Here is a 27917-nt window from a genome sequence, read left to right as displayed (position 1 = left end):
TGCGCAGCTTCTACAAAAATGTTATTCTTTTTGGTTTTTCACTTTGGGTATAACTTATATAAAATTTTCTGAGTCAGCATTTCTTTTTTCTTGTCCTGGGCATACCTGATTTGAATCCGTGAGGGTAACACAACCTCCTCTCCTACAACACATCCACACCCACACTCACACATTCACACACATGCCCAAACCCTTTTTTTTTTTTTCCTATTTAAAGATTTTAGTTATTTATTAGAGAGAGAGTGAGTAAGAGAGCACAAGTTGGGAGAGGGGCAGAGGGAGAAACAGTCTCCCTCACTGAGGAGGGAGCCCAACACGGGGCCCAGTCCCAGGACTGCAGGTTCATGATCTGAGCAGAAGGCAGCTGCTTAATGGACTGAGCCACCCAGGTACCCCTAGACCCTTTTTTTAAAGAACAAGTGAGCAAGTCACTAGGATTGCATCCTGGCCAACTAAGTATGAAAATACATCCCTAAGGGTTAACTATTTCCCCAGAACATGGCCTAGCTGACTTTGGATGGAGGCCCAGATGTGCTTTATCTCTCTTACATGTCCTTTAGGGGAGAGGTGGAACGAGAGTAACCAAAACAGCTTCCTAGGAAGATGCCCTAAGACAACTACATGTATACTTAGGGGCATATGAGAAAGCTGCCGTCAGAGAATTATTAAAAGTAGAAGGCAGTCGATACTACAGTAAAATTACCTGAAGCTCCTGGTTACATGTGACCATACTATCATAGTGGCAGCATAACATCGCAGATTCCAGTTCCTTATGGTAAAGTGGCATAGCCAGAGGTGCAGGAGATCAGATGGACAGGGATGGAGGGACAGTGTCGTGAGTGAGAAGGAGCTTTAGATCATGACTAGGAAAGAGGCCCAAGAAATCCAGAGGAGGAAGGGAGTGTAGGCATGCTAAGGAGAAGACTTCACAGAGGAGGTCGTTGAGTTCAGAAAGCAGGGACTGGGCAGAGGGGACAAAGGGTGAGAACTAAGCAGATCCATGGTTTCCTTGGGTCATTCAGAGACACGCCAGGAGGCCAAAGCTTGCTGGTCACTAGGAGAAACAAAGAGCAAAAAAAAAAGTCAGTGGTATGTATTGGGGGCTTAAAGGGGAGAGGTTTGTAGGAAGGGAGAGGATTTGCTGGAAAAAACTACAGCCCAGAGGGAAAAAAATTCTAAGCAAATAGTCACAGGGCAGCCTATCCCATCTGCCAAAAGACATCGTTCTCATCTACAGGCGTCTACGTTTTCATCTACTACTAACCAGTAGTCATGTGCTTCTTAAAGGCAGTACTTGATACTCGAATGAAACATTTGATAAAATTGGGAGATTTCCAGGGAGAGAAAAATTAGCAAAACCATAGAAAAACACATGAAGGAAGTTCCCAGAGAGACCTGGGTTTTTTTGTACATTAGGAGTCAGCCTCTTCCTCAAGGTCTAAGATGCTCATCAGTTTAGTTCCACAGAAGCCCATTAACAGTTATTTTGAACAGTTAAAGAGACTTCTTTTTTTTTTTTTTTTTAAGATTTTATTTATTTATTCATGAAAGACACAGAGAGAGACAGAGACAGAGATACAGGCAGAGGGAGAAGCAGTTCCATGACGGGAGCCTGATGCGGGACTCGATCTCAGGACTCCAGCATCACGCCCTGAGCCAAAGGCAGGCACCAAACCACTGAGCCACCCAGGGATCCCAAGAGGCTTCTTTAATCGGGGAAGTAAAGTATATTTTGAACAATAATCCCATTTCTAGAATACATAGAAAACCAGGGTTTAAAAGATGGAGACAATCCAAATGTCCATCAGCTGATGAATGGGTGAACAAAATGTGGTTGTCCATTCAATAAAATATTATTCAGTCACAAAAAAGCAATGAAGTGCTGATATATCTATAACGTCGATGAACTTTAAAGACATTCTAAAGAAAAGAAGACAGTCACAAAAGACCACATATTGTATGGTTCACTTTATATGGAATGTCCAGAATAGGCAAACCCATAGAGATAGAAAGTAGATTAATGGTTTAAGGCTGTGAGTGGGGAATTTACAAGATGGGGCAGAGAGGGTTTTGGTAACTAAAGGGTACAGGATTTCTCTTTTTGGTGATGAAAATGTTCTAAAATTGACTGGTAGTGAGTGTACAAACCTATGAGTATACTAAAAACTCAACTATATACTTTAAATAGGAGAATTGTATCATGTGAATTGTATCTCAATTTTTAAAAAGCTGTTCCTTTAAAAAAAATAGAGCTTTGTTTAAACAATAATGTTAGTTAGGATACTGCTTTAAATGTTACAGCAGAAACACTTAAATATAGTGGCTTAAACTAGATCACAGCAGTCAAAGCAGATAGAGTGGCTTGACAATATTGGGCCCCCAGGCTCTTGTACCTTCTCATCCTGCCATTCTCAACATATCTTCCATCTTATGGCCCCAGATGGTGGCTCCAGCTTCCACCATCTTGTCCTTGTTCAGGTAGCAGGAGAAGAGAAACCCAGGAAGGAAAGGTCACATGTGTTTCCTAAGGCTTGACCTAAAAATAATACACGATTAATCAGAACCTAATCACATATTACTCTCAAGTGCAAGGGCGTTTGGGAAATGTAGTCTTTAGCTGGGTGCCCACACACCCAGCCAAAAATCTAAGGTTCTGTTCCTTAAGATAGAAGGAATCTGGGGTAGGGGACGAGGGGTGGAGTTGGGGGGGATATGCCTGGGTGGCTCAGTCAGTTAGGTATCTGCCTTTGGCTTGGGTCATGATCTCAGGGTCCCGGGATCAAGCCCTGTATGGGACTCCCTGCTCAGCAGAAAGCCTGCTTCTCCCTCTCCTCTCTGTTCATGCTCTCTCTCACTATCTCTGTCACTCTCTCTCTCTCCAATAAAATGAATAAATTTTAAAAAAAGAAAAAAAAGGAAGGAGCATCAGGTTATTGAAGACAATGGTATTATTTGCTGCCGTGGTCTTTTCCCAAAAGGCTTGTCTTTACTGAAGCTATCAAATACACCAATGTTCTGGTACCCTTTTTTTTGTGTCAGAAAGACTCCAGGAACTTGCTTACTAGTTTTAGTGACTCAGTATTACTGAAAGACAAGTCACATTTTCTTCCCTGGGCTTGTTTATTTCTCCCTAGTTGGGTTGGAAAAGCAACTACAAAAACCTTTCTTCCCTGTAGTAAGAGCTAATTTGCAGATCCTATGTGGTATAGGTGGCTCGTACCTAGTTCCATGTCAGCCCTTAATTGCGTCTGCTCAACTGTCATACACTCTGTGCTTTCAGACCAGGGACTCAGTGGCCCCCACACTGAAGCAGTGGGTTCAGTTGGTCGTCTCATCCTGTGGAGAACACCTTCCCACAGAGTCCAGGCTGGCTGCTGCGGAAGCCCTCACCAGCACCACACCGTTCTTGCTTACCAGCCCCCATCCCGTTCTTGGTAAGTGCTCTGGGCTAGGGGAAGCCCGTTGCACCAAATGAGTTAAAAGTGTGAATAGACACTCCAGAGTAGAAAAGAAGGGAAGATGAAACTGACCCATGTGCACCATACTTTTGCATCTTTCACACGTGTTCCCCCCACCCTCCTAACTCCTCATTTTTCACTAAGAGCCTCTTAACCAGCCTCTTTCTTTCAGCCTTGCCCCCAAAGCCATTCTCCTTATGCTTCCAAAAGCTTGTGTGGTCTTTCCAAAATACAGAACTGATCGTTTCACTCCACTTCTTAAAGCCGTTGAGTGGGTTCCCATTGCCTTCAAGATAAAATCTAAATACCCTTCCAAATCTAAATCTAGATTTTAGATTTAAAATCTAAATACCCTCCTCAGCCCTCCCTGCTCATCAGCCACATTCCCCAACACAGGCTCCATACATCATTGGCAGGGAACAGTCCTTGAGACAAACTGCTGCTTGAATGACTTCTGTTTGTCTTTCAAGGCTCAGCCTAACTGTCATCTCTTCCAGGAAGCCTGATGCAGTGATCTTGGTGAGAAAGGAATGGTCAGGGTGAAGCCAGGGCATTGAGGAGGAAGAAAGGACAGGCTCAAGGAGTGTTTAGGAAGTAACTCAACAGGACTCCATAGAGGTTAATGTGAATGGAAGATTCAAAGAATAAGAATGAGCCACAGTCCCAGCATCCATGGAGCTGTCAGTGTAGTTGTGGAGAAAGGAAATAATTGTTTTTTTAGATGGTGAGATTCAGATTTTAAGCCAGCACAGTTCAGACCAGTGAAATGTCTCATCCCTGGATCTCCCTGGGAAACAAAGTTGTCTTTGATAATCCTTTTAATTCTTTCTTCTAAGTGACTTCCAGGCATTTTTCTTAGACCCAAAGGAGGACTGGAAGGGGCCTTCATTGATGGTGATTTTTTTTTAAGATTTTATTTATTTATTCATGAGAATACACAGAAAGGAGAGAGAGAGAGAGTCAGAGACATAGGCAGAGGGAGAAGCAGGCTCCACGCAGGGAGCCTGACATGGGACTTGATCCCAGGTCTCCAGGATCAGGCCCTGGGCTGAAGGCGGCGCTAAACCGCTGAGCCACCTGGGCTGCCCCATTGATGGTGATTTAATCATCAGACCCAGAGGAATAAGAAAAAAAAACTTCACCAAAAGTTTTGATGAAGCTTCTCCAATTAGTATATCATTTACAGCATTTTCTGGGTGACTCTGGATACTGTAATGCTAGCTCATATCAGGCAAAATGTATGTAGAATAATCTAGAATGCTGAGTGAAATATACTAGTTAAAAGCCATGGTTCATAATTAATTTCTGGAACCGGTTATAGCATTATAGGTAATGAGGAAGAAGGCCGGTGGTGGTGATGGCTATAAGAGCATGACAAATAGGTACAGAACTGAGAGACAACAGACATGAAAGTGCATGGGGACAAGTTAAGGACAGAGCAGTCATTTAAGGAAAAAGAAAATTTGAAATGGACTAAAGAAAGAAGACTGAAGATCTCAGTGGGGATAAATGACCAAGCTTTAAAGAAGCAAATATTAAGAAAGGAAAATATTAAACCCTAAAGAACCATTAGAATGGATAGATTCTGAAAGACTGCGTAAAATTTAAAGCCAGATTTAAAACAGAGAAGAGAGAACAAAACCCCAGAGAGAACGTTGCTGTTCTTGGTATGACTAACGCCCTGTAAACTCTGCTACCAGGTTCTCTGCAGGCAGATGAGAGAGAGGGTAGTCGGGTAGTCTAAGGAGACTTCGTAGGACAGGGTAGGTACCCCATCGAAAGGTTAGGGATGATGGAGTGATGGTTTCCTTTGGCTTACCCACTGTGACTCTGCCCAAGCCTGGGCCCACCCCCTGGACAGCACATACCCTTTCCATGAGGCACAGCCACACGTTTCCATCCCTGACCTCTCCTTGTCGTGTGTCCTTGGTGTTCCTTGCTATTGCTCAGGAACAAATACTATCTTTTCCTCTCCCATTGTCCATAGCAGCACCTGGCGCAGGGACCACACAGAGTTCCTGCCCAAGGAACTCTGGTGGTCAGATAGCAGGCCCCACACAGACTCGTCCCAGGCTATCATGGATGATTCCCTGCCCTTTTCAGTTCTTACCACCACCACCTCAAAGTATAATCTTTTTTTTTTTTTTAAGATTTTATTTATTTATTCATGAGAGACATAGAGAGAGAGGCAGAAACATGAGAAGAGGGAGAAGCAGGCTCCCCACAGGGAGCCCGATGTGGGACTCGATCCTGGGACTCCAGGATCACCCCCTGAGCTGAAGGCAGATGCTCAACCACTGAGCCACTCAGGGGTCCCCCCAAAGTATAATCTTGATTGAAACTTTGCTTTCAGAATTTATAAGCTCCAGCAGTCACTCAAAGCAACACTGGGCTAGTTTCCCCAAAGCATTCTTGATGCATAAAATTTCATTCCTGAGAATCATGAGTCATTGTGGACAGCTGGGGCCAGGGCCTTAGTCAGCCGTGCCGCACCTTCTGGGGGGCCTTGCCTTGGGCTGCTTGCCTCCAGAAGCCTTCCTCCTCAAAAAGACAGACATTTCCAAACTGCCCCCTTAGGGCCCTCTCTCTTCCGTGTTTATCCGACTGCCAAGTCTTCCTTTCTTGAAATATCCAGGAAGAAAAGAATGGCTGTTGCTCATTAAATACTGCTGTCTTCCACCATGGATTTAAAGCACTATTTGTACCTGCTTATAAATTGAACCATAGGTCATTTGAATCCCTTTTGGTCTTCTTAGGTTTGCAGGATACACTTGCTCTCTGGAGATGTGTCCTCACCCTCCTGCAGAGTGAGGAGCAAGCTGTCAGAGATGCAGCCACGGGAACGGTAGTGACCGCAATGTCACAAGAAAACACCTGCCGATCAACAGGTACCTCATTCTTACCCTTTTGCAGCAGCTTACTGCTCCCAGACAGAAGTTGGCACACTTTTTCCGTAAGTAGCCAGAGAGTGGATATTTTAGCCTTTGGTGGCCATTTGGTTTCTGTCTCAACTCTGCTGTTTTGATGGGAAAGCAGCCCTAAACAACAGATAAACGTGTGGGCATGACTGTGTTCCAGTAAAACTTTACTTACAGAAATAGGCTGCTGCCCAGATTTGCTGACCCCTGCTCTAAGACATCATAGAGAAAAATTGTCTTCAAAGACAGAAATCTAGTAGGCAGTGCTTTTTACTAGTTACATTGTCTTTTTTTTTTTTTTTTTTTTTTTTTGCCATCCTTTTTAAATAAGGCTAAGTCCTGATTATCTGTGTGGTTACATAACCTGGGAATCAAAGCTCCATCATTTTGTACTTCTATTAATTTTTGCCTGTGATAAAAACAGATGCATGTGAGACAAGTTAACTTGGAGTAGAAGCAAGGTCACACCTCTGGACAAGTGGCCAGCTGGGAGGGTGACTGCCCTGGTGGACTTGGATTCCCTTCACTAGGGTTGTCTCAAAAGATCTCTGGGTCAGCCATCCCAAGAAGCAAGAACACCATTTGGAGGCAAGAGATCACAGGCCTCTGTAAACAAAGAAGTTTACCTTGATAGCAGAATGGGAAAGGGAATAGCCATATAGGGTTTGTAACGAACTCTGGGCTCCTCATCCCAGTGGTTGGGGATCTTGGGGGCTTCCCTTGGAATATGAACTTCCTTGTACCAGAGTCTTCTGTTGTAGTGGCATATATGGGAGAAGCTGGTTTTTTAATAATCTCTTTGTGATGCTGCTCCAGAGCACATTTGATCAGGACCAGCTTTGCCTCTCAGTGGGAAGACACAGTTTGATCTGGTAGTGATGTGCAAGCTGCCCTCTCCTCACCCCTTTCTCACGCTGTCAGAGTTCCTGGGTATGTAATTCTGCCGTTAGTGATTCATTCCTTTTTCCTACTGTGTGTTTCCCTTAGAAGGACACACAGAGCATCCAGCAAGTGCTCAGTAAATATTTGGTGGAGTATAATACTCACCAGATCTCTCTAGGACCCTCTCCACCTAAAATGGGAACGGTTATTACATCCTGGAACTCATCAGTGGACTTACTCCTTCCTAATCTTGATAACTGTTCTCTGACTATTTTTACTTCTTTCAGAATTTCTCCCAAGTTCATCTAGAGTAAAAGTGTATTACCACAGTCTTCCTCCTATTAGTTTGAATTTTTCCTCAAGAAATACAAACCAATAATTATATATTGAGTGCCTTTCACACGTAAAAATCCATGTGTAAAGCCTCTGCAGGAAGAATAAATGTAAAAGACTACCTATTTTTGTATTCCTCGCCTTGGCCCATAAAAAGAGATATGAAAAAGACAAGAATTCTATAATAATTAAATGTGGTATGCTACCTTGGACCAGGTCCTGTGCTAGAGGGATGAAAAGCCGTACAGGAAATTTCTAGAAGAACTGACAATATTGAAATATTGTCTGTAGATTAAAATCAATGTTAAATTTCCTGTATTTGATAACTGTACTGTGGTTTTGTAAGAAAATATTTTGTTCTTAGGAAATCTACAACAGCAATATTAAGGCATAAAAGAGGCACGACACCTGCTACATACTCTCAGATGGTTCAGGGAAAAAAATTGTGTGTGCATGTAAATAGTGAGCACAGATATGGGGTTACTATGCTTGCATCTTTTCTGTATATTTGAAATTACTTAGGAATAAAATGTTTTTTAAAATATCCAGTTCCACAACTTGAAAACACCAACACAGCATATACTGCTAGACCATCTGACTGGTTTACCTACAATTCAGCCCCTGTGGTGACTCCTTTCCCCTAAGTTACATGAAAGCATCCTACCCACCCACTCCCTCCGTTTTGTTTTGTTTTTTGTTTTTTGTTTTTTGTTTTACTCATTTTGAGTGAATTTTTGCATCCAAAAAAATCAGACCCAAGCCAGATTCCTCAAAGGTCTCAGCAACATAATATCACTGTGTGGGGACACTCGCTCACCACTTTCTCATGTGTTCCTTGTTCAGCCTGGCAGCAGTACTTAGACAGAACCTCTGTAATACAGCTTGGTTTTCTCAAGCAAAAAAATATATATCTTTCTGTTTGGAACTGACAAGTAGCTGAAGGCTGAGGATCACCCCTGATTTTTCGCTTTAGTCAGAAGTTCAGCCAGCTAATTCAGGAGAACAATATTGTCTTGTTTTGACATTTCTTAAGGATATCAAGTGGCTGATGGTAACTTTTCTCATTCCTTCAGCATGCAGGGATCTTGTAGACTACACTACTAATGGTTTGCTCTGTGGTGTCCAAAGTTAATCATCACTATTGAGTCTTGAATGGCTTGAAAACACATGTCCTTAGTTTTGTCCCCAAGTCAATGGTTTAATGAATGTCACAGTATAATATTATTAAATCATGGCAATATTTAATGTTTTCTTTGAGAAGATTAAATATTGTAAATAATAACAATAATAATTCTCACTTTACCTCCTAAGAATAAAGTAAAACACAAGGACTCCCTGCCTCTGAGACCCCATCCTATAAGTGAGGACTAGACGTGGTCCGAGAGCTTTGCACGTACACTATCGAGTAGTGAGTGTGCTGGGTGCACAAGGATATGCAAGGTGCCTCTTGACTGTGTGGTCTAGGAAGGTCCCTGAGAGTGGGGCTGGCCCAAAAGACAGGGTAAATGGGACCCAGAGGGGAGCTTTACAATGCAAAAGAAGATAGAGCCAGAACTTGGGAGAGTCGGGGAGAGCTTGGGAGCCGACTAGGGGGCCACATGGCCAGAACACAGGCAGAGGCCAGGGGAGTGGGGTGGAAGAGAAAGCACGCTCTCTTAGGATGATTCTGAACGCCAAGTTAAGGGTCTCCTTCTATAGGTGATAGGAGGCTGGAGAGGGCTCTAAAGTGGGGAGCAGTGTTGCCAGTGGCATGTCTGAGGAGCTTTTTCTAGCAGCCATGTGCCAGGGGACCTGGGCTGGGGTCCGGGAGGGAGGCCAGCTGGGAGCAGGTAGCAAAGATCCTCCCGAGCCGCTGTCGGTGGAGATGGGAGGGGAGAGCATGGCAGGTCGACTGCTGGTGCTGGCAGGAGTGGGTGAGAAGGGAAAGCAGAGAGGGCTCTGGGGCCTCAAACCTGTGAGGTGACCCTGGAGAAACACCCGGATGCGCCTCTGGCACTGACAGAGCAGTTGAGCCGTCACCTCCCAGGAAGTGAAACTACCAGGAATTGGGAAGGGGACAGAGACTACAAGACTCTGTGATCTGGGACAGAGTATTCCTCAGGCCGTGGGGAGATGGGTGATGGAAACTGAGAGGGCAAGAGGGGGCCTTTACCTGCTGCAGGAACAGCTCGGCCCTGCCCTGTCCGGCACACCTCGCAGTTATCCTGGGAGCCCCAGTGCGGGTTCTGGAAGGCACAGGAGAGGCAAGTGCTAAACCAGTCATTCAGACCGCATCCCTAGCTTGTCACTTTGCCCACGGCTGGCTTCAGGTGTAGATTTGTGGCATCTGTTGGTTAATGATCCTGGGAGGCCTGGTGAAAATAACCCCATGCTTCATCCCGCATGGTCACCTGGAAAGTGAAACGCACAGCCGGTCAACAACTCTCTGAGTGCCCCCAGGGAGCCCAGCTTTGCAAGCATGACCTAAGGAAGCCCCAGCAGCACCACCCTCTCTAGCTCCCTACTCCTAGATCAGCCACCGAGTGCTCTGAGAGGGACGGTGGAAATGGCGTTTCTGGACTCAGGAAGAAGGGATTGAAACTTGCAGGTAGGACAAGAAAGGGTATGGGCAGGGCTCCAGGTGAGGCTCCATCTTCTCCTTACCCTGCTTGGACCCCTACTTCCAGCCTTGGAATGCTCTGGAAAGAGCTGCAGTTTCCAGAGCAGGAGACACTGAAGGCCATCAGCTCTGCGGCTCCTGCCTCCCTGGGCTCCCCGCTCTTGCCAGAGCAGCTCACTCATGCTGGTCCCGTTCACATCAGGATTTCATGTTGGATTCCACTTGAACAGAGCTTCCGTTGGGTGTGAGGAGCAGAGGGACCAACCTGGACAGTATTTACACTTAACTCACTAAATTTGTGTGATTCTCGAGTTAGGCAGAGTTCTGGGTGAGAGCAACAGGGAGAAATTTGAAGGGCTTCCAGACCCCATACCCATTTCAGTATTTAGGTTCAAAAAGGATGACTTCTGGGTAGCAATTTCTCATGTAAAAAGTATAAAGGACTTTTAAGAAAGAGAGATGGACAGGCGCGCGCACACACACACACAGGAAAAGAGAAGCAAGCCTACCTGCACAAGCACAGCTGGTTGTTCTTTTCCTTGGAGGCCTGGCTCCGAGTAATTCCAATCCCTCTCTCTCACCAGGCCTCTTCCCCACAAAAAATCATGTAAAACTTCTGCTCATCCTTTGTAGTGACACCTTAAATCCCACCTCCACCACCCTAGCTTCCCAGGATCTCCACTTCTCTGAACCCCTGCTGTCTTTGCCTCACCCAACATCGCCCTTCATTGTCTACTTTCTTAGTATTTTCCTTTTCATGTGCTTTATGTCTCAACCAGCCCCCGAGCTAGATATTCTCCTGTTACATACACTGTGGGTGCTCAATTTGTGTTGATGGACTGCCTTTTGACCACAGTAGGCTGCCTAACAGTCAGGAACTGCCTGGTCAGTCTTGAGATCCTGAGGACATTAGTGCCCTCTGAACCGAGAGAGTGCTCCAGAACAGGCAGCCTGACCCTCTGTGCGAGAATCCGCTCTAGGGGCAACTGGAGCAGCAGTGCTAAGTGACCCACTGCCCGGGTCTTGCACGCTAAGAGCTGGCCGCCCTGTAGCGCTCAGCTCTTCCTCACCCTTACCTCTCAGGTCTGGGCCTCAGGCTGCGGGGCCAGGGAGCAGCAGGAGAGACACAACAGGAGTCTCTGTGCTTGGCATGGGGAGCCCTGGAGATTCCAGAGTAACAGCATAGCTTAGCAGGGAGGTGAAAGAGCAGACCAGGAACAGAAGGTAAAAAAGTGAGAGTCAGAGGTGAGAAGATGGGGCCGTAGGCCGGTGGCTTTGTGGGAAGAATTGCAAGTCATCTAGCCTAGGGCATGGTGAAGAACAAAAGACCCAACATCTGCCCAGTTTCCCCCAAACTGTATTCCTCCCCCCGTACCCATGCCCCTACCTCCTCGCACACATGCACACGTGCACGGTTGCTACCCACACAGAGCCCGAGAGACAGCACAACAGCACCAACATATCTCACAGGCTCCAACCCTTGAGCAAGCAGGGAGGGAGGCCGGGTCACGTTGACATTACACAGCAGCCCCACGGCAACGCCCGGTCAGCAAAGCCCCGGAGCTGTGGGGCTTCGGCTGAGTCACAGGCAGCTCCACCCCCAGAACTTCTAGGACTACACACCAAGGCCTCCAGCCCACCCAGCCACACGCCCAGGAGAGGGGTGGGGGCGTGGAGGCCTGTGCTATTTTCAATTCCCAGGTGGTCCTGGAAGAAGAGCCCTCAGAGTCTGGCCTCCCTCCTCCCTCTGCCTCCCTATAGGTTCTTCCCTGACCTGCTCACATGTGCTGTCCCCACAGTGTCTCCTCCGTGCTGTGGTGCCAGAGCCTGGCCCCAAACGCAGATTTAGAGGGCTTTCAAGCCCCTTGAGGGTAACCTGAGGTGTATATACCAAGTACATTTTCCTGGAGAAAATGATCCAGATAAGATAACCACCGCACTAGAATGAGCCTTCACACCTTCCAGGCCTGACCTGCCTCCATCATTTCTTTTTGCCTGTTCTTAAACTCCGAATTGTTTTCTCAGTTCCTCCATCACACCTACCTAGATACAGCTTTTTCTCTTAGTATTTAAGTATGAAGCCAAAAGTGGTGACATCAAGCATATTCGTTTAAGAAATAGTTACAAATTGCCTGTCCTCCAGGCTTCCCTTCTTTCTCAGAATAAAAGCCACCTCCTAAAGTAACATATAAAGCCATACCTGACCTCACCCCTGCCCTTCTCCACCCTCATCTGCTACACTCTCTCCCTCTCTTTCTTTCTGCTCCAGCCACTCCAGCCTCAGGTCCTTTGCACTAGCCACTCCCTCTGCTTGGAATGGTCTTCCCTGGTCCCACACAGCTAACCTCCTTCCTGTCATTTCAATCTCTGCTTCAGTGTCATCTCCACCGAGAGCCTGCCTTGACAAGCCAGTTTAGAGTACCCACCCAGTCGTCTGCTGGTTTAACTCTCTGCTTAGTCCTTTCACTGTCTTATTTTACTATTTATTTACTTTGTTCTTTGTCTCCCCCTACCAGAATAAAAGTTCCAAGAGGGCAAGATTTTTGTCTCTTCTGCTTGCTGCTATATTCCCAGAACCTGGCACATAATAGATGCTCGGGGGGGGGAAAAAAATCACTATTGAACAATCAGTTGAATAAAGGAATGGAGGAATGCGCCCATCACAGTAATTAAACACAGTAAAAAGATCAGTGATTTTAGAAGCAACCGAAGGCGAGGGAGGCAGGGCTCTTTGAATTCTCTTTGTTGTGAAATGGCCTGGAGGTGGCGGATCCTTGTTACTGCAGACCCAGTTGGCTACCTTAGGCCCCACGTCTTCCCAGAGACAGTAACTCAACAAGGAACTGATTGAGCACCTGCTAAGGCAAGACCACAGTGGTAAAGCCTGGACTAACTGTCCCCTCCCTCGCCTTTTCATTTCTGTCTCCCGCTAGATGGAATTTCTTGAGCAAGAATTCCAATCGTAGTAGCCCACTGGGCTGGGACGTGGCCAGCCAGGGCAAAATTCCAGTTGATCCTCAGGCCCCGGCCAGGAGACCGGGCCTGCGCCAAATGGATCCACCTGGAAGACCTAGAGCTGGTGGCGGCAGCCCTGAGGATGGAGGCCCCTTCATCCTGGGACCTCTTGCAGTAGTCTCCTCCCCATTCTGAGTAGGCCAGCGGCAGGGGTGGGGAGATGGAGAACATCACCCAGCAGGCACTCTGGCTTCTTTCAATTCTCACAGCCACTCAGAGATATGTTACTTTGCCTCCATTTTAAATATGAATCAGCTAAAGGTCAGAGTTGAAGCAGTGGACCCCAGGCCCTGCGGAGAGAAGTAGTGAGCAGCGATAGAGCTCAGGTTCCATAGGGACAAAGGCCTTGCACATTCACTATTTCCTCTGACACAGGAAGGGGACTCTGAACCCAGCCCTCTAGGTTTGGAGCCAAGGAGTTAACTGAAGAGGGATGCTGAAGGGCTTCTAAATTCACTGTTGGGTTTGAAAGGAAGGCACTAAAATCAACCCAGGCAAATGGCTTGGGGATCCTGGAGCTCAGATAGAGCTTATCCCGGGGAAGGCAGTAGGAGTTGGGGCAGCACGGGTGGATGGCTGCAGTGGGAGGTGGCGGGAGGTCCACCATCAAGGTTGATTTGTTCCCATTTCCCAATCCCCTTCCTAAAGGATGGGGATCACAGGACCTGAAGGGTTTAGATGTAGAAACCAAAGGCCAGGGAAGATAAATGATTGTCCCAGTGTTACATAAGTAGTGGGGGAAAAGGTCTAAATTGACACAGACCCTCCCCCACCCTCCCGAGACAGAGCAGCTCTTCTCTACTGCTCCCCTGGCCTCAACTTACAGAAGTGACAGAAATGTAGGGGCGCCCCTGAGAATACTCTGGACTCTTGGGATGGGGCCAAGGGGTGAAGTCGGAGCTGTGGGGTAGGGGCAGAGGAGAGCAAACACTGCCTTGGAGAGAGGGCCTGGAGGAACTCCAGCATCACAGGGCTGGGAAGAACAGAGTGAAACCAGGCATCTCCCAGCAATAAAACCACACCCTGTGGTGAGCCCTGACACTCCACAGCCTTGCTCTCTCTGGGGCCCTGCTCTTAGGGCCTCTGGGTGCTCATCCATAGTGCCAATAGTGTTCCAGGGGAGGAAACACAACAAGCTGGGAATTGTGATTCTAACTCCCAGGAGGACCTGTGGCACCAAGGAACTGATTGAGCACCTGCTAAGGCAAGGCCACAGTGGTAAAGCCTGGACTAGCTGTCCCCTCCCTCGCCTTTTCATTTCTGTCTCACACTAGATGGAATTTCTTGAGCAAGAATTCGACAGAGGGTGAAGGGAAGCAGCTGTTGGAGGAGGGAGCCTGTCAGGAGTATGTTCTCTCTTCTCCCGGTGCAGCCCCACTTACCTCTCACCAGACCGCCTTCCCCCATCACCGTGTCCCTGAAAGCCTGGCCGTGACGTTCACCTGCGTCTTGGCAAGTGCGTCACTGGCAGCTGCCCCCGATGTGCAAAGACAGATGCTAACTAATGATACTGCCTTAAATCTGGGAGCGGGTTGCCATTGCCACTGAGTACCCTGACTGGGCCTGGTTGCTGGGGCAATGAGATTGTTTCCAGGGCCTCCCGGTGACTAAGCCCTAGAGAGACAACAACAGGCTCCTCTCGAGGAAATGAGGGTCAGTTTTGCATTATTTTGCCTCCACTCTTGCTGCTCCCGAAAGCCAAGCTTCCTGGGCCCAAGGTGACTGATCCCTGAGGGTGATGATCAGCCCACAGCTCTCTGGCACTGACGTATTTGGTCAGGACAAGCCCAGTGCCCGGTGATCTTCATTCTCCTGCCCCAGCCTCACAGAGAATCTCTGTGCTTTCCTCTTCCGACCTCAGGAGCCTCTACTCTCCTCAGCTAGGCCACACCAGGACTCAGGATTCCTCTTCTGACTATTGTGAACCATCTCCCTTCTGGAACCTAAGCCAATCTCAGGAGTTAGGATCACCTCTTTGTCGGGATGACCAGATGGGTCCCCATCTTCATTCATCCCTGGACTGGCCAGCCGCATTCACCTCCCACCCCAGCTCCTTGGAGAATGCCTTCCCTGAGCAATCCCTCCACACCTTTCATCTACACATAGCCATGCACATGACCCCTTTTCCCACCCAAGTCCACTCACCTGCAGACTGGCCAGAGGATGACCTTCTTCCTCCGGTCCCCAAAACAAATGAGTTCAAGTCTGCACTGTGATAACATAACTTCCCAAAAAAGTATATGTGGGCCCTGTAGTAGCCTCTCATGCTTCAGCATCCTGCTGTTATCCCAAGAGCTGTGAAAAGTAACATTGGAGCCTGGAAAGCCCTCATGCTGCCCATGAAACCTCCCAAGTTCTGTTCTCAAGTGTCTGAGCTTGATCACCCAGGCTTCCTTGATCTCAACGGCCCTCCTTTGTTGTTTTTGTTTGTTTGTTTGTTTAAGATTTTATTTATTTATTCATGAGACAGAGAGAGACAGAGACAGGCAGAGGGAGAAGCAGGCTCCAACGCAGGGAGCCCAATGTGGGACTCGATCCCAGGACTCCAGGATCACACCCGCTGGGCTGAAGGCAGGTGCTAAACCGCTGAGCCACCCAGGGATCCCCCAATGGCCCTCCTTTGACTACAGGAATCCACATGCCAAAAGGTCGTGTAGGCAGAACAAAATGGGAGGTGGCTCTGGTGGTGACAGGGCTTCACAGGGTGTATTTTTACTGTACACATGGAGCGTGTGTGAGTGTGTGTGTGTGTGTGTACATTTGGGTACACGTGTGAGCTGGTGTGTTGTAAATCAGGACTCCTTTCAACGTGGCTCTCTGTAAAGAGGACACAGAAGCAGTTTGGACATGAACATGTACACTGATGTCATGAGAAGAATGAGATTGTAGGGGATATGCTTTGACCAGGTCACGCCTACATCATCTAAATGAGTGGGAAATCCTCATGTAGTTCTGTAATCCAGGTTTGCAAAAGTGGTTTCTTGTGAAGTTGGTCTACAGGAGTGGAGAGCATCAAGTGAGGATCTGAGACAAATGTTGGCCCTGACTGCAGCTTGCCTCCACCCACGCCCCTGCCCCATTTCCCTCTCCACCCACCCCTACCTCCAGCCAAAGTACTCAAGTTAGTAAAGGACAACCAAGGATCTTACTTCAGGGCATATCTTGAGACAGACTTTCTGAAGTATTTTCTTGGGATCTCAAGCATGAAGCAACTGGTGTTCTAGTCAGGGTATAGATTTGGCACCTGTAACAGAGACCCAAGGTAAAAGTGGTGTATACATGCATGCCTGGGTGGCTTAGTCAGTTAAGTGTCTGCCTTTGGCTTGGGTCATGATCCCCATGTCAGGCTCCCTCTCCCTCTGCGGCTGCCCCTGCTTGTGCGCCCTCTCTCTCTCTCTCAAGTAAATAAAATCTTTTTTTTTTTTTTAAGTGGCTTAAACAAGTTAGCTTATTTCACTCTCCTCACATAAAAGGCTCATGGGTCACCTAGGTGACTCAGTCAGTTAAGCATCCGATCTTGGTTACAGCTCAAGTCATGATCTCAGGGTCGTGAGATCAAGCCCCACATTGGGCTCCATGCTCAGCTTGGAGCCTGCTTAAGATTCTTTCTCTCCTCCTTCTGCCCCGTTCACCCCCACCCTCTACTCATGCACCTAGTTGCACATGTGCATGCTCTTTCCCATTCTCTCTCTCTCTCTCAAAAAAAAGGGGGGGCTCAGTATGCTGCTGTAATGGTCTACAATCACCAGGGGACCCCCCCCCCCACTTCTTTCTTGGTGTTTGGCTGCTTTTAGTAGGCACCATTCTGCTCATGATCCAAGGTAGCAGTTGCCATCCCACTGCATATCCACAGTCCAATGAGTGGGGAGGAGGGAAAGGATAGCCCACCTGGACATTATAAACACCACATCCAGAGGTGTCTCATCATCCAGGACTTAGTCATGTGTCACATGGTTCAGCGAAGGAGGCTCACAAATGTGCATTAAGTGGACATGTATAGAGGTAAAGAGTCTATTTGTGTAAGGAGGGAAGAATGGATTTGGGGAGATAGGACCTTCACTTCTCGCCCTTTCTGATCTTCTTATTTTCACACAGGTACTAATTATTAAGTTCCTGGAAAGTTCTGACTGCTTGCTAACAGCTGAGGACACAGATGAATGAGATAGAGCCTCTGGCCTTAACTTTTGGGCCTCTGCCCTCTTGGGTGTTATTCCATCTAAAGTCAATAGGTTTCCCTGTATTGGCATCCATATTTTTTTAAGTAATTCCTGTGACCATTTTATAAGAAAAGGCAGCAATTAGTAATCAACAATAAGGATTTTCATCTGAGTTTTTTCACCAGCTTGACAAGTTTAGGTGTGGGCAGCCCCGGTGGCGCAGCGGTTTGGTGCCGCCTGCAGCCCAGGGCGTGATCCTGGAGACCCTGGATCGAGTCCCATGTCGGACTCTCTGCATGGAGCCTGCTTCTCCCTCTGCCTGTGTCTCTGCCTCTCTCTCTCTCTCTTTGCATCTCTATGAATAAATAAATAAAATCTTTTAAAAAAAAAGACAAGTTTAGTTGCTTATCCACATTACATTTCTTAGGACCACACACATCAACTAAAATGCCAAAAACAAACAAACAAACAAAAAACTTTTTTAGAAAACAAGACAGCAGGTTTTGCAATTGCATTACCCATAGCCAGAATTTACTAGAAAGCTATCTCTTTAATGGAGATGTGGGGGAGACCACACTTAGAAGAGACCCAAGAACAGGAACATGGAGGAGAGAGCCTAGAGGCCATCTCTTCCTGCACGTTCCCTGTCTGCTTTCACCCATATGGCCTTGTGCCTGGTGTGTCATCGACCTACATAAATGTGGCTGTTTCCACAAGGTCCAGCCCCCAGGCCCTCCTTTTACACAAAGCCTCCGGGCCTTTGTCTCTCTCTCTCTCTCTCTCTCTCTCTCTCTGTCAGATCCACACTGTTTAGCTCTTGCATTGTTTCTTGGTTAGGATCCCACCCACACTGTAAGCTTTTTAAGGGCTGGATCTCCATCTCAGTGAAGCTGCGTGTGTTAAATTCTTGAGTAGCTCACATCAGGCTGACATATTGCTCTAGCAGCATGGTTTTTGGAGATGAATGTGCACATGGGGGTTGAGGTGAGCAGCTGTCTTTGGGTGAGAGGCTCCTGCCCATCCTCAAAGTGAGCCCCAGGATGCCCAGTGATCCATGCTGGGTCTTCAGAGTCAGGCTAAATTGGGATGGGGTGGGGGCACCTGGGTGGCTCGGTCGGTTAAGTGTCTGACTCTTGATCTCAGCTCAGGTCTTGATCTCAGGGTTGTAAGTTCAAGCCTCATATTGGGCTCCACGCTGGCATCAAGCCTACTTTTAAAAATAATAAATTAATTAGAATGGGTTGGCAAGGGCTCCCCAAGCAATGCAGTCCCATTATGCCAGAAAATGAAATTCGCCTCTTCTTTTAAAAGCCAGACATAGAACATAGTGGTTCTGCCTCAAAGTCTCAAGTGTGTTAATTTGTTTCAAAGTAAAAGAAAAAAAAATCATATTCGTGCCTCCTCCTCCTTAATCTGTTCCAAATGAGAGCTTCAAGAAGGCAAACTCCCCAGAATTTTCTCTGTTAAGCAAATTGATTTCTGCTGTGGAGAGAAGCTGGGATGGGGAATGGAGGTAGGAAAATATATGGAACCTGACATAAAAGATTTGGTTTTTGTTTGGAGAAGGATTTGGGTTGTTTTCAGGTTTTGAGTTACAGCTTGGGTGTGTTTGAAGAAGCAGAAGTGAGTGGCACCTCGACCCACAGCCTTTGTGGGCTTTTCATTCAGCTCCTCCTGCCTGGGCCGGTCCCTGTGAAAGATGCCTTGCTTGGCAGGCTGGCCAGGAAACCTTCCTTCATAAATAACTCCCCAGGGGAGACAGGAGTGATAACAGACGTTCTAAGTGGGAGCCACGCTGCCTTCAGCACTTACAAAAGTGTGCACAAGTCTGGCCCTGGATTTCTCCTTGCCAAGGCGAGGGAGCCCTCTTCAAGTGTTCAATTTGGTTACTCTCGTTCTATTATTTCTCTAACCTCTCTAACCAGCAGGGAGGCTGAGGCTCTGCTTGTGAGTTCTGTTTTTATTTTTCACACTCTATTTTTATACTTTGAAACTGTGGTCATAAAATATACGCTCAAAAATGTTGGCTCTGCACCCACAAGACACAGGAGGCTGTCCAGATGCAGTGTTGGGACTGCTCCCAGGAGGGCCCTGCCCCCACCCCTGGCCTCTTGGGGAGGGACTGGAGGGACAGGGGACAGCAGTTGCTCTAAGAGACTGGTCCAACAAGGAGCAGAACTCTGGCCAAGTGTTATAGATTTGACCCTGAAAAACTCTCAGGAATATTTTCCTGAAGGCTTCCCAAGCTCACAATAAGAGGTCAGGACCCTTAGAAGCAGTGTCCTGTAAAGAGTTCATTCATCTCCATATGTACAGTTGTCCTGGCCCCCATCTTCCCTCGCCGTCCATGTAGAAGGTGTGTGTGGCATGGTTCTTCATAAAAACAATGCCAGCAAAGCAGTCTCGTTTGTTTCATTCACCATCATTTGCTGGAAATGGTTGTCGCATTCATGTTGCTGTAGAACTTAGGAAACAGACATGAGAAACCTTTCCCAGTGCTCACCACCCCATGTTCTTCTCTGGCCTAATTCCAACCCCCCCCCCATGATCTTTTCTCCTTCTCCCCCCCCCCCCCGCCCACCACCCTCCAGGCTCCTCTCTGTCCTTCCCTTCCTCCAACCGGAATAGATCTAGGAATCTCCTGACGTTTCCACCTTGGCTACAAACAGCGCTGGTTCTTTTTGAACAGATTCGTCCATAAATCTTAGATTGTTTTTCATCTTTGAAAAAGCCGCTTCTATCAGCAAGTCATTATTCACATGTAAGGGGCAGGGGAAAGTTCACCAAATTTCAAACTTCAGTTTCTTTTCACTCCATTTTACAACTTCTACTCCCCAGAAACCACAGAAATTTAAAAATATCAGTCCCAATAGGCAAAGTGCCCCCTGACATAGCCTGCAAGAACCAGGGCTGGCCACCTGGGAATGGGAGAAGGAGGGGAGGTTGGCCTAGATCAGAAATGGCTGGCTCAAACCCATGGGGGAGAATAATTGCCAAGTCTCAGAGAACTAAAAGCCCACTGTTCTCATTCTAGAGTGGTGGATTTGGTGGGCAGGGAGATTTGGGAAGATGAGTGACATTTATAAGGACAGGCTTAATGTAGCTGTTACTATAAATTAAAAAAAGGAATACAGCATAATATAGCTAATGGACTAAAATATACTCTAATTCCATCAGGAATCCATCCCATCCTCGTTGCAGATGAGAAGAAGGGAAAGAAAGGAGAGCAGTGAAGGGCTCTAGCCTACTCCCTTTGAAGGGGCCCTCCCAAAGTCCCACAGTGCACTTCGGCATACCTCTCCCTGGCTACAACTTAGTAACATGGTCCTGTTAAGCTGTAAGATGTGCAGAGGAATGTATTATTTTGGCCTGGGCACATCACCTAGAATTCCCTTACTAAGGAACAAAGGAGCACATTTAGCTACATGCCACATTGATACATGTGATACTAGCTAGAGCAGAGCTGAAGGAAGGGTCAGTTTGGACCAGATGAGAAGAGAGAGGAGGTGGGAGGAACAGAGAAACAGAGATTCCCAGTCAAAGGCCTGGCTCTTTTTTTTTTGTCTTTCTGCTTTGTCATCCTCAACATGTTGGCTTTTGACCTCATGCTTGTTCTCATGGTTACAAGACTGGTTGCACCTTCAGCCATCACTTCCAATATTCTAGGTAAGAAGAAGGAGGATAAAATTCTCTTATCTCAAGGTAATTTTCATCCAGGGAGAAAAAATGTCCTCTAAAGCCCATCTCTGTATGTCTCCTTGGCCAGGTCTGGGTAATGGCCATCTTAGCTACAAAGGTATGAGAAGGGGTGAGACACATCACCTGCAAGCGCACATGTCTCCCCCAGAACTAAATTGAACTTATGATAGCAAGGGAGAGGGAGTGGCTACTGGTGGACTACTAGGAGAGGTCTGAGTATGTGCCCAGGGAATGCCCTGACACGCCTAAGGAACTGTAGAAGTAGCCCTCAAAAGAAGTGGAGAATGGGCTGTGATGGAGGAAGAAGCAGAGCTAAACTGGAGAGGTGAAGGCCACATCAGGGTCCAAGAATGCCCTGCTAAGGACTTGGCTCTCTGTGGGAATCCAGGAGATCAATACACATCATCACCTAGAGGAGGGGAGGGGATGCGGTGCCCCCTAAAGCAGTGGTCCCACCCTCTAGGATGTACACAGGCCATCTGAGGATCTTGTGATGTGAGTTGGGGATTCAGTAGGTTTGGGGAAGGCATGAGATTCCACATCTCTTACCACCTCCAAGGTGATGTTAATGTAGCTGGTCAAGGGACCCAACTCAGAGTAGCAAGACCCTAAAGGAAATCTCTTCAGAAATAAATGCCCAGAGGTACCTGGCTGGCTCAGTCAGAGGAGCACATGACTCTTGACCTCAGGGTTGTGAGTTCGAGCCCCATGTTGGGTGTAGAGATTATGTAAGGATAGAGTCATGAAAGGAGGGAAGGGAGGGAGGGAGGAAGAAATGACCAAATATGTTTGTTAAACATTTTAATACATCTACTAATATCACTGGAATAGGAATTGAGACTCAAATATTAAAGGAAAAATGACAATAACTCTTACATTGAGCTTCTCCCAAAAAGGGTGGGGAGCAAAATCTGATGTATCTTTTGGGAGTCTTAATGTCTACAGGTAACAGAAAAGCCAAAACAGTGGAAGTTTCTCTCTCTCAAGTTTATGTAGTCCATAAGGAATCCAGGCTTATCAGGGGCTCTCAGTCATTAGCCCCAGGCCTAGGCTTCCCGTGTCTTTCTGCTTCCCTATCCTGACACGTGGCTTCTATTCTCAAGGGCACCTCTTGATCCCAGATGGCTGCTAGAAGCATTAGCCACCCCATCCTCATTGCTGATGAGAAGAAGGGAAAGAAAGGAGAGCAGTGAAGGGCTCCAGCCTACTCCCTTTGAAGGGGCCCTCCCAAAGTCCCACAGTGCACTTCAGCGTACCTCTCCCTGGCTACAACTTAGTAACATGGGCCTTTTAAGCTGTAAGATGTGCAGAGGAATGTATTATTTTGGCCTGGGCACATCACCTAGAATTCCCTTACTAAGGAACAAAGGAGCACATTTAGCTACATGCCACATTGATACAAGAGTTACACCTAAAATGACAAGGAGTGGTTGAAAATAAAGGGATGAACAAAACTATTCCAGGCGAATGACAACTAAAAGGGGTGGCAATAGTAATATTAGGCAGACTAAAATTTTAGACAAAAGAATAGAAAGAGGAAGGGGGGTAATTGGACCATGATAGTGATTAAAGGGTATGGTCAACAAAGAACATGTCACAGACATGAACCTTTTTACATTAGGTAAAAAATCTACCCACCCCCCCTCCAAAAACCACTGTAAGAAATATTAGGAAAAAATTGTTAACGTTATAACCGCAGTAGGATACTTTAACCCACCTTTCTCAGAATTTATGAGGCCAAGCAGACCAAACATAAATAAGGTTAAAAAGGACTCGAATGCCATATTTTAAAGCTTAAGTGTGTATAAAAAAATGTACTCTGTGGACAGAAAATAAGCATCCATCTCAAATAGGTACAAAAAATATGCAAAAATTGATTATATTTCAAGCCCCTAAGAAAAATCTCAATTCCACAAGGTAGGAATCTTTCTAGGCCACATTCTAACCAAACTGCAAGGAAACTAGACATTTGAAATAAAAATACAACAATAAAGTGCCATAATTCTTTATTTATACACAATCTAAAGAAGTTCTGCCAATGACAAAATAAAAATTAGAGACTCCTTTCACACCCCAAACAGATGAAAAGGGCTATCTGTATTTGAGCAGATGAACCTATCCTCAGAGGAAATGCTTGCACTGTCATGGGCAAGTAAAGTGTCCTCCCTAAAAACAGGTAATTCTCTCAAAATCAGTTAAGTGAAGGTAGTGGAAATAGAGGCAAGAGATAAAAACCCAGCACTTCGTGGAATTAAAAACAGCCAAGAATGGTACACACAGGACAAAACACACTCTCCTTGCTAATGATAAAGAAACGCTGACCAACTAACAGCGCCCTGATTCCCCATGTCTTACTGGTTCGGCTGTAAATCGGTGCATTTTTGGAGGGAGCTTAATGGTATCTTAATGATATCTTTAGAGATTTTTAATGTTTTTGTCAATTGATTCCGGTAATTCCAGAGGAATATATCTTATGGAAATAAGTGGACGTGCGCAAAGATATATGTACAACTCAAAGGATTAAAGAAACATGATACATGCGTGTACCATGAGGCAGTTAAAAAAAAGAGTAGATCTATATGAACCGACATCCAAAGGTACCCTTGGCATATTGTTACCTGAAAAAAAATAACTGTTATTATATATAAATATGTAATTTTTTCAAGCCTGGATGGCTGTATATCCTGAATTCAGTCTCTGGTGCCCACAGGGACCTGGCATAGGGCATAAATGGGTGAGCCAGCCGAGTGTGCAGTCACAGTAAAGAGCAGGGGCTGTAGTGAGCAGGTGCCTTCTCAATTGTCGTGATTTGTAAACTTGCAAGGTCCTGCCCAGAGTCCATGGATCAGGACTCAGGATTGGCAACTCTTGTGCCCGAAGATGGCCTCTGTGGCCCTTTTGTGAGGACAGCAGGGCTAGCCCCTGCCAACGTCATCCTGTGTCCTCTTAGCAAGCATAGCGTGAACCTGGAGCTTCTGGTGGCAGGCAGTCTCATTGCCCCTTTCCCGTGAGTGTGAAGGTATGGGCTCAGTCCTGTCACTCAGAAAGTTATAGTGATTAAAATTGAGTTTAAGATTTTATTTTTAGGGATCCCTGGGTGGCGCAGCGGTTTAGCGCCTGCCTTTGGCCCAGGGCGCGATCCTGGAGACCCGGGATCGAATCCCACATCGGGCTCTCGGTGCATGGAGCCTGCTTCTCCCTCTGCCTATGTCTCTGCCTCTCTCTCTCTCTCTGTGACTATCATAAATAAATAAAAATAAATGTTTAAAAAAAAAAAAAAAAAAAAGATTTTATTTTTAGGGGGCACCCTGGGTGGCTCCATCAGTTAAGGCCCCACTCTTGATCTCAGCTCAGATCTTGATAGGGTTGTGAGTTCAAGCCTTGTGTTGGGCTCCCTCTGGGCATGGAGCCTACTTTTAAAAAATAAAAAGATTTTTTTTTTTTTCACTTAGCACCCTAGAACTTATGGACTATGTTTTGTTTTGGTTTTACTTGTTCTGTAGTGTTCTGTAAACTTGCTCTCTGCCTAAGAACCCCCAGAATATTCCAGAATCTTCAGGAGGCCCCACACTGGCCAAGTTACCCACAATCCCAATGTAACCCTGTGAAGAGTTACTCTTTTTCTAGTCTCTGCAACCCTTGGCAGGGAGAGGGGCCAACAGCCCCAGCTGTACTGAAAAAGAATGGCAGGAAATAACTCAAGGAGGAGAAAGCTCAAGGATTGATCTCTTCCAGTTGCTGATTTCTCTCCAGCCTCTATGCTGCTTCACTCCTTATTTTTAAAAGTGACTTTCAACTTGATGTCCCCTCCACAGGCCCCCCGCCCCCACCTTCTGTGTAAATACCGGCCTGGCCAATTGGGCTTTGGTCCAAAGAATGGTTTGACCTCCAGTATAGGGTTGCCAGATTTAGCAGATAAATATTCAGGTCTATAAATCTGCTTTTCAGAATGACCATGAATAGTATTTTCTGTATAACTATGCCCCATGCAATATTTGGGACATACTTATGCTAAAAGGTTATCCGTTGTTTATCTGAAGTTCTAATTTAACTGGGTAACCCCCATTTCATTCAGCAATTCTACTCCAGTGGGCTTCCTTGGCTCCCACATTCCAAAAGGGGGCATCTGAAAGTTTAAGGATGAAGATCACCAGGAGTTTACGTCACCTGACACCCAGAACCTCCTGAACGCCCCACCCCACTGTTGGTGCCTCCCCCCCCCCTTTCCTTGCTGCCCCAACTCCTGAGCTACACCTCACTTCCTGCCTCTTGCCTTCCTCTCTTATAGTCTGTGGCTTTCCCCTGCCCTCACTTCTCCTTTTTCCTCGTTTTGCTCTAGCTGGCCCGAAACATGTAATTAAAGTTTGCATATTTGAGTGTTGGTTATAATTACTAAATAAGGTTTTAGGTTCCTTACTATAATTTAAATAGCAGGGGAATTTAACTTTGTGTGTTTCATTTTCCTTTTATTGATAGGTGGCCTCAAGTTCATTTTTAGCTGTTATGAATCATTGACCTTCATTCACCTTGAGCTAGAAGAAAGGTCTCCCATTTCCAGAATGAATTCACATGCACTTCCAAAGACGGATGCCAGTAGGGAAGGTGGTAATGGGAAAGATTGAAGTGGGGGACCAAAGGGGGGATCCTGCTAAGCTGACTATTCAACTTAGGAGAAGGAGCTCAGAAGCCTCTTGTACTGGCCCAAAGCCTCGCCTTTGGCCCTGGGCCCAGCCGCCCAGAGCAGAGTCCAGCTCTCTTCTCTTTGTGATTGGTCAACTGGCTCGTTCCCAGCAAGAAGCTGCCTCTGATAGACAGCGAAGAACATATTAGATTTGCAGCTAATAACCAGAGCCCAGTGGCCTTCTGCTTCCATTCCCTCCCTGTCCCTCCTGATGAAAGAGGACTTTGGAAGGCAACTTCATTCTGGCTTCCTCTCCAAAAGGAGTGGGGGGACAGGGCAATTCTCTGAGCTCTTCCAGAATCAGAACCTCTGTTTTGTAGTCACTGCCCTGAGCTACTGTGATGTTTGTATTTCTTCCATTCTCTCCCTGCCCTTTTTTTTCTCCATCCCTGCTCTCCACCACCATGACCCCAAAGGTGCCTTCCCATCTGGGAAGCAGACCTGTGAATGGCAGTGCCATCTTGGAGAAAGAATAGTGATCTGGGAGTCAGGGAGTCACTTCTATCCTGAACTAGTTGCTTCTAATTGCTTGGCCTCAGTTTTGTCATCTGTGAAATGGGAATGATCACATGTCTCAGAAAAACTATATTAAAATGTGAATAAAAACGTGTCAAAAAGTGAACAAGATTCCATCCCCAATCCAGTTGCTAAATGATATTTTTTAATGCTGAAAAGCCAGAAACTTGCTGTTGGCTGTAGAATCCTTTCCTCTCCTCCAATTAGAGAACCTCACCACTTCATTTGGAAGATGACTTTTTATTCCTTCTGTCTTGGGCTCATAAGTATCTAGTGTTCTTTCCTATCTCTCCTTTCAGGTAGGGGAAAATTTTAAAGAATCTAAAGGAATAGACTCTCCCCCCTTGACATTTCATCATATATTTCAGTAGAAGGAAGTCTGGCTCTTTGAAAAGTTTGCCCTCACTTAGGTTTACGACTGAGTGGAGGTGTCTTCCGTCCATGGAGGAGGCAGCTACGCCAGTTGGAGGTCAACACTCACCACATGGCCACCCGAAGAATTTTGGAGCAGACGTCTCCACTTTGATGGGAATAAAATAACAAAGCCTCACCCACCCAAGGCCTGTTGCCTTTTGCTGAGCAAAGTCACGTCAGCCGTCTAGTTCATCTAGTTCGGAGGTTTTCTCCCAGCTGGAAACCCAGTAATGAGGGAGGCTGAAGAATCTGGGCTCCCCAGAATGTGTGGGAAACTGAATCGTAGAGGCCACAGCATTCCGACTCTGATACTTGGACGGAGCTTGTGCATTCCCTTGGTTACAGCCATTTGGGACTCCAAAAGGCACAGAGATTTAGCCAGAGCCTTGTCTCAGTTGCTGTGGGGCCCAAGCCCCCAATCACCTGGGAGTCTGTTCAGCTCTCACCTTCCAGGCTCAAAGCTCCTGCCCCACAGCAGCAAGAAACAATACACATCAGCCACACCCATGGAAATTTGGGTCAGGGAAAGAAGGCAGGAGCAGGATCAAAGCCTCTTGTAACCCAAGAATTCCTCAGCAGCTCGAGTCCCTTAATAATTATGGTCTGGAGATTTGCCAGAAAGCAAAACCACTTAGCATGCCGTATTTAACAATGAACAGTTTTTTGTGTTCATAATAGTCACTGTGCAGAGCAAATAGGCACCTTGAACAAAGGAAAGGATATTTATATGTGTATATAAAATAACCCGCACTGCCTTAAACCCCAAAGCATGTCTGCAGGGAAGAATGTGGCACTTCCTTCTGCAACCAGTACCTGTTTTATGAGTAAGAGTAAGTTGGAGAAAGGTACATGCCCTGTCTCCCCTACCTCCCCACCTCCCGAATTTCAAACAAAAAACCTTTGTTTCACCCAGAATTTTCCAACCTTTTTAATAGCCAAATCTTTTGTTTTCACTTTTGGTTGGTTTTGGAGTTTGGAGTTTTTCCATTCTGATTTGTTTTGTTTTAAGTATCTATTAGCATTCTAAAAAGCCAGTTTCCCAAGGAAGACATTTTGGCGAATGATAGGCCAAAGAGGGTTGAAAGCCGGGATTTAGACCAGTGGGAGATGGAGAAAATAAATCCCCACCCCTGAGGGACAATGGACATGATTGCTGGAACCCAGCTCTGTACAGCAGTATGGAGTACCCTACCCCCACTGGGCTCTGTTTCTCTATGTCATTTTGTGTTCATTTGGTTGTATATT

General features: G+C 46.5%; 1 protein-coding gene and 1 long non-coding RNA gene across 9 annotated transcripts in view; one reads left to right on the top strand and one right to left on the bottom strand.

The window, feature by feature from the left end:
* The window catches only part of THADA (THADA armadillo repeat containing), a 332898-nt gene that overhangs the window by 271970 nt on the left and 33011 nt on the right, over window positions 1–27917 (top strand). For all 8 annotated transcript variants that reach the window (XM_077915220.1, XM_077915219.1, XM_077915218.1 and 5 more), the window contains 2 exons: window positions 3281–3434; window positions 6215–6346. In XM_077915220.1, coding sequence (XP_077771346.1) covers window positions 3281–3434; window positions 6215–6346 — 286 coding nt within the window. The remainder of the gene's footprint in view (window positions 1–3280; window positions 3435–6214; window positions 6347–27917) is intronic.
* Window positions 79–12756, bottom strand: LOC144324044 (uncharacterized). The gene is made up of 4 exons (XR_013389421.1): window positions 10235–12756; window positions 9744–9981; window positions 2394–2536; window positions 79–1054 (listed from the first exon to the last, which is right to left on the bottom strand). It is a non-coding gene; the product is annotated as an uncharacterized LOC144324044 (long non-coding RNA).

Source organism: Canis aureus, chromosome 11 (assembly GCF_053574225.1).
Source record: "Canis aureus isolate CA01 chromosome 11, VMU_Caureus_v.1.0, whole genome shotgun sequence".
Classification (NCBI taxonomy): Eukaryota; Metazoa; Chordata; class Mammalia; order Carnivora; family Canidae; genus Canis; species Canis aureus.
This window is presented reverse-complemented; position numbering and strand designations above follow the sequence as displayed.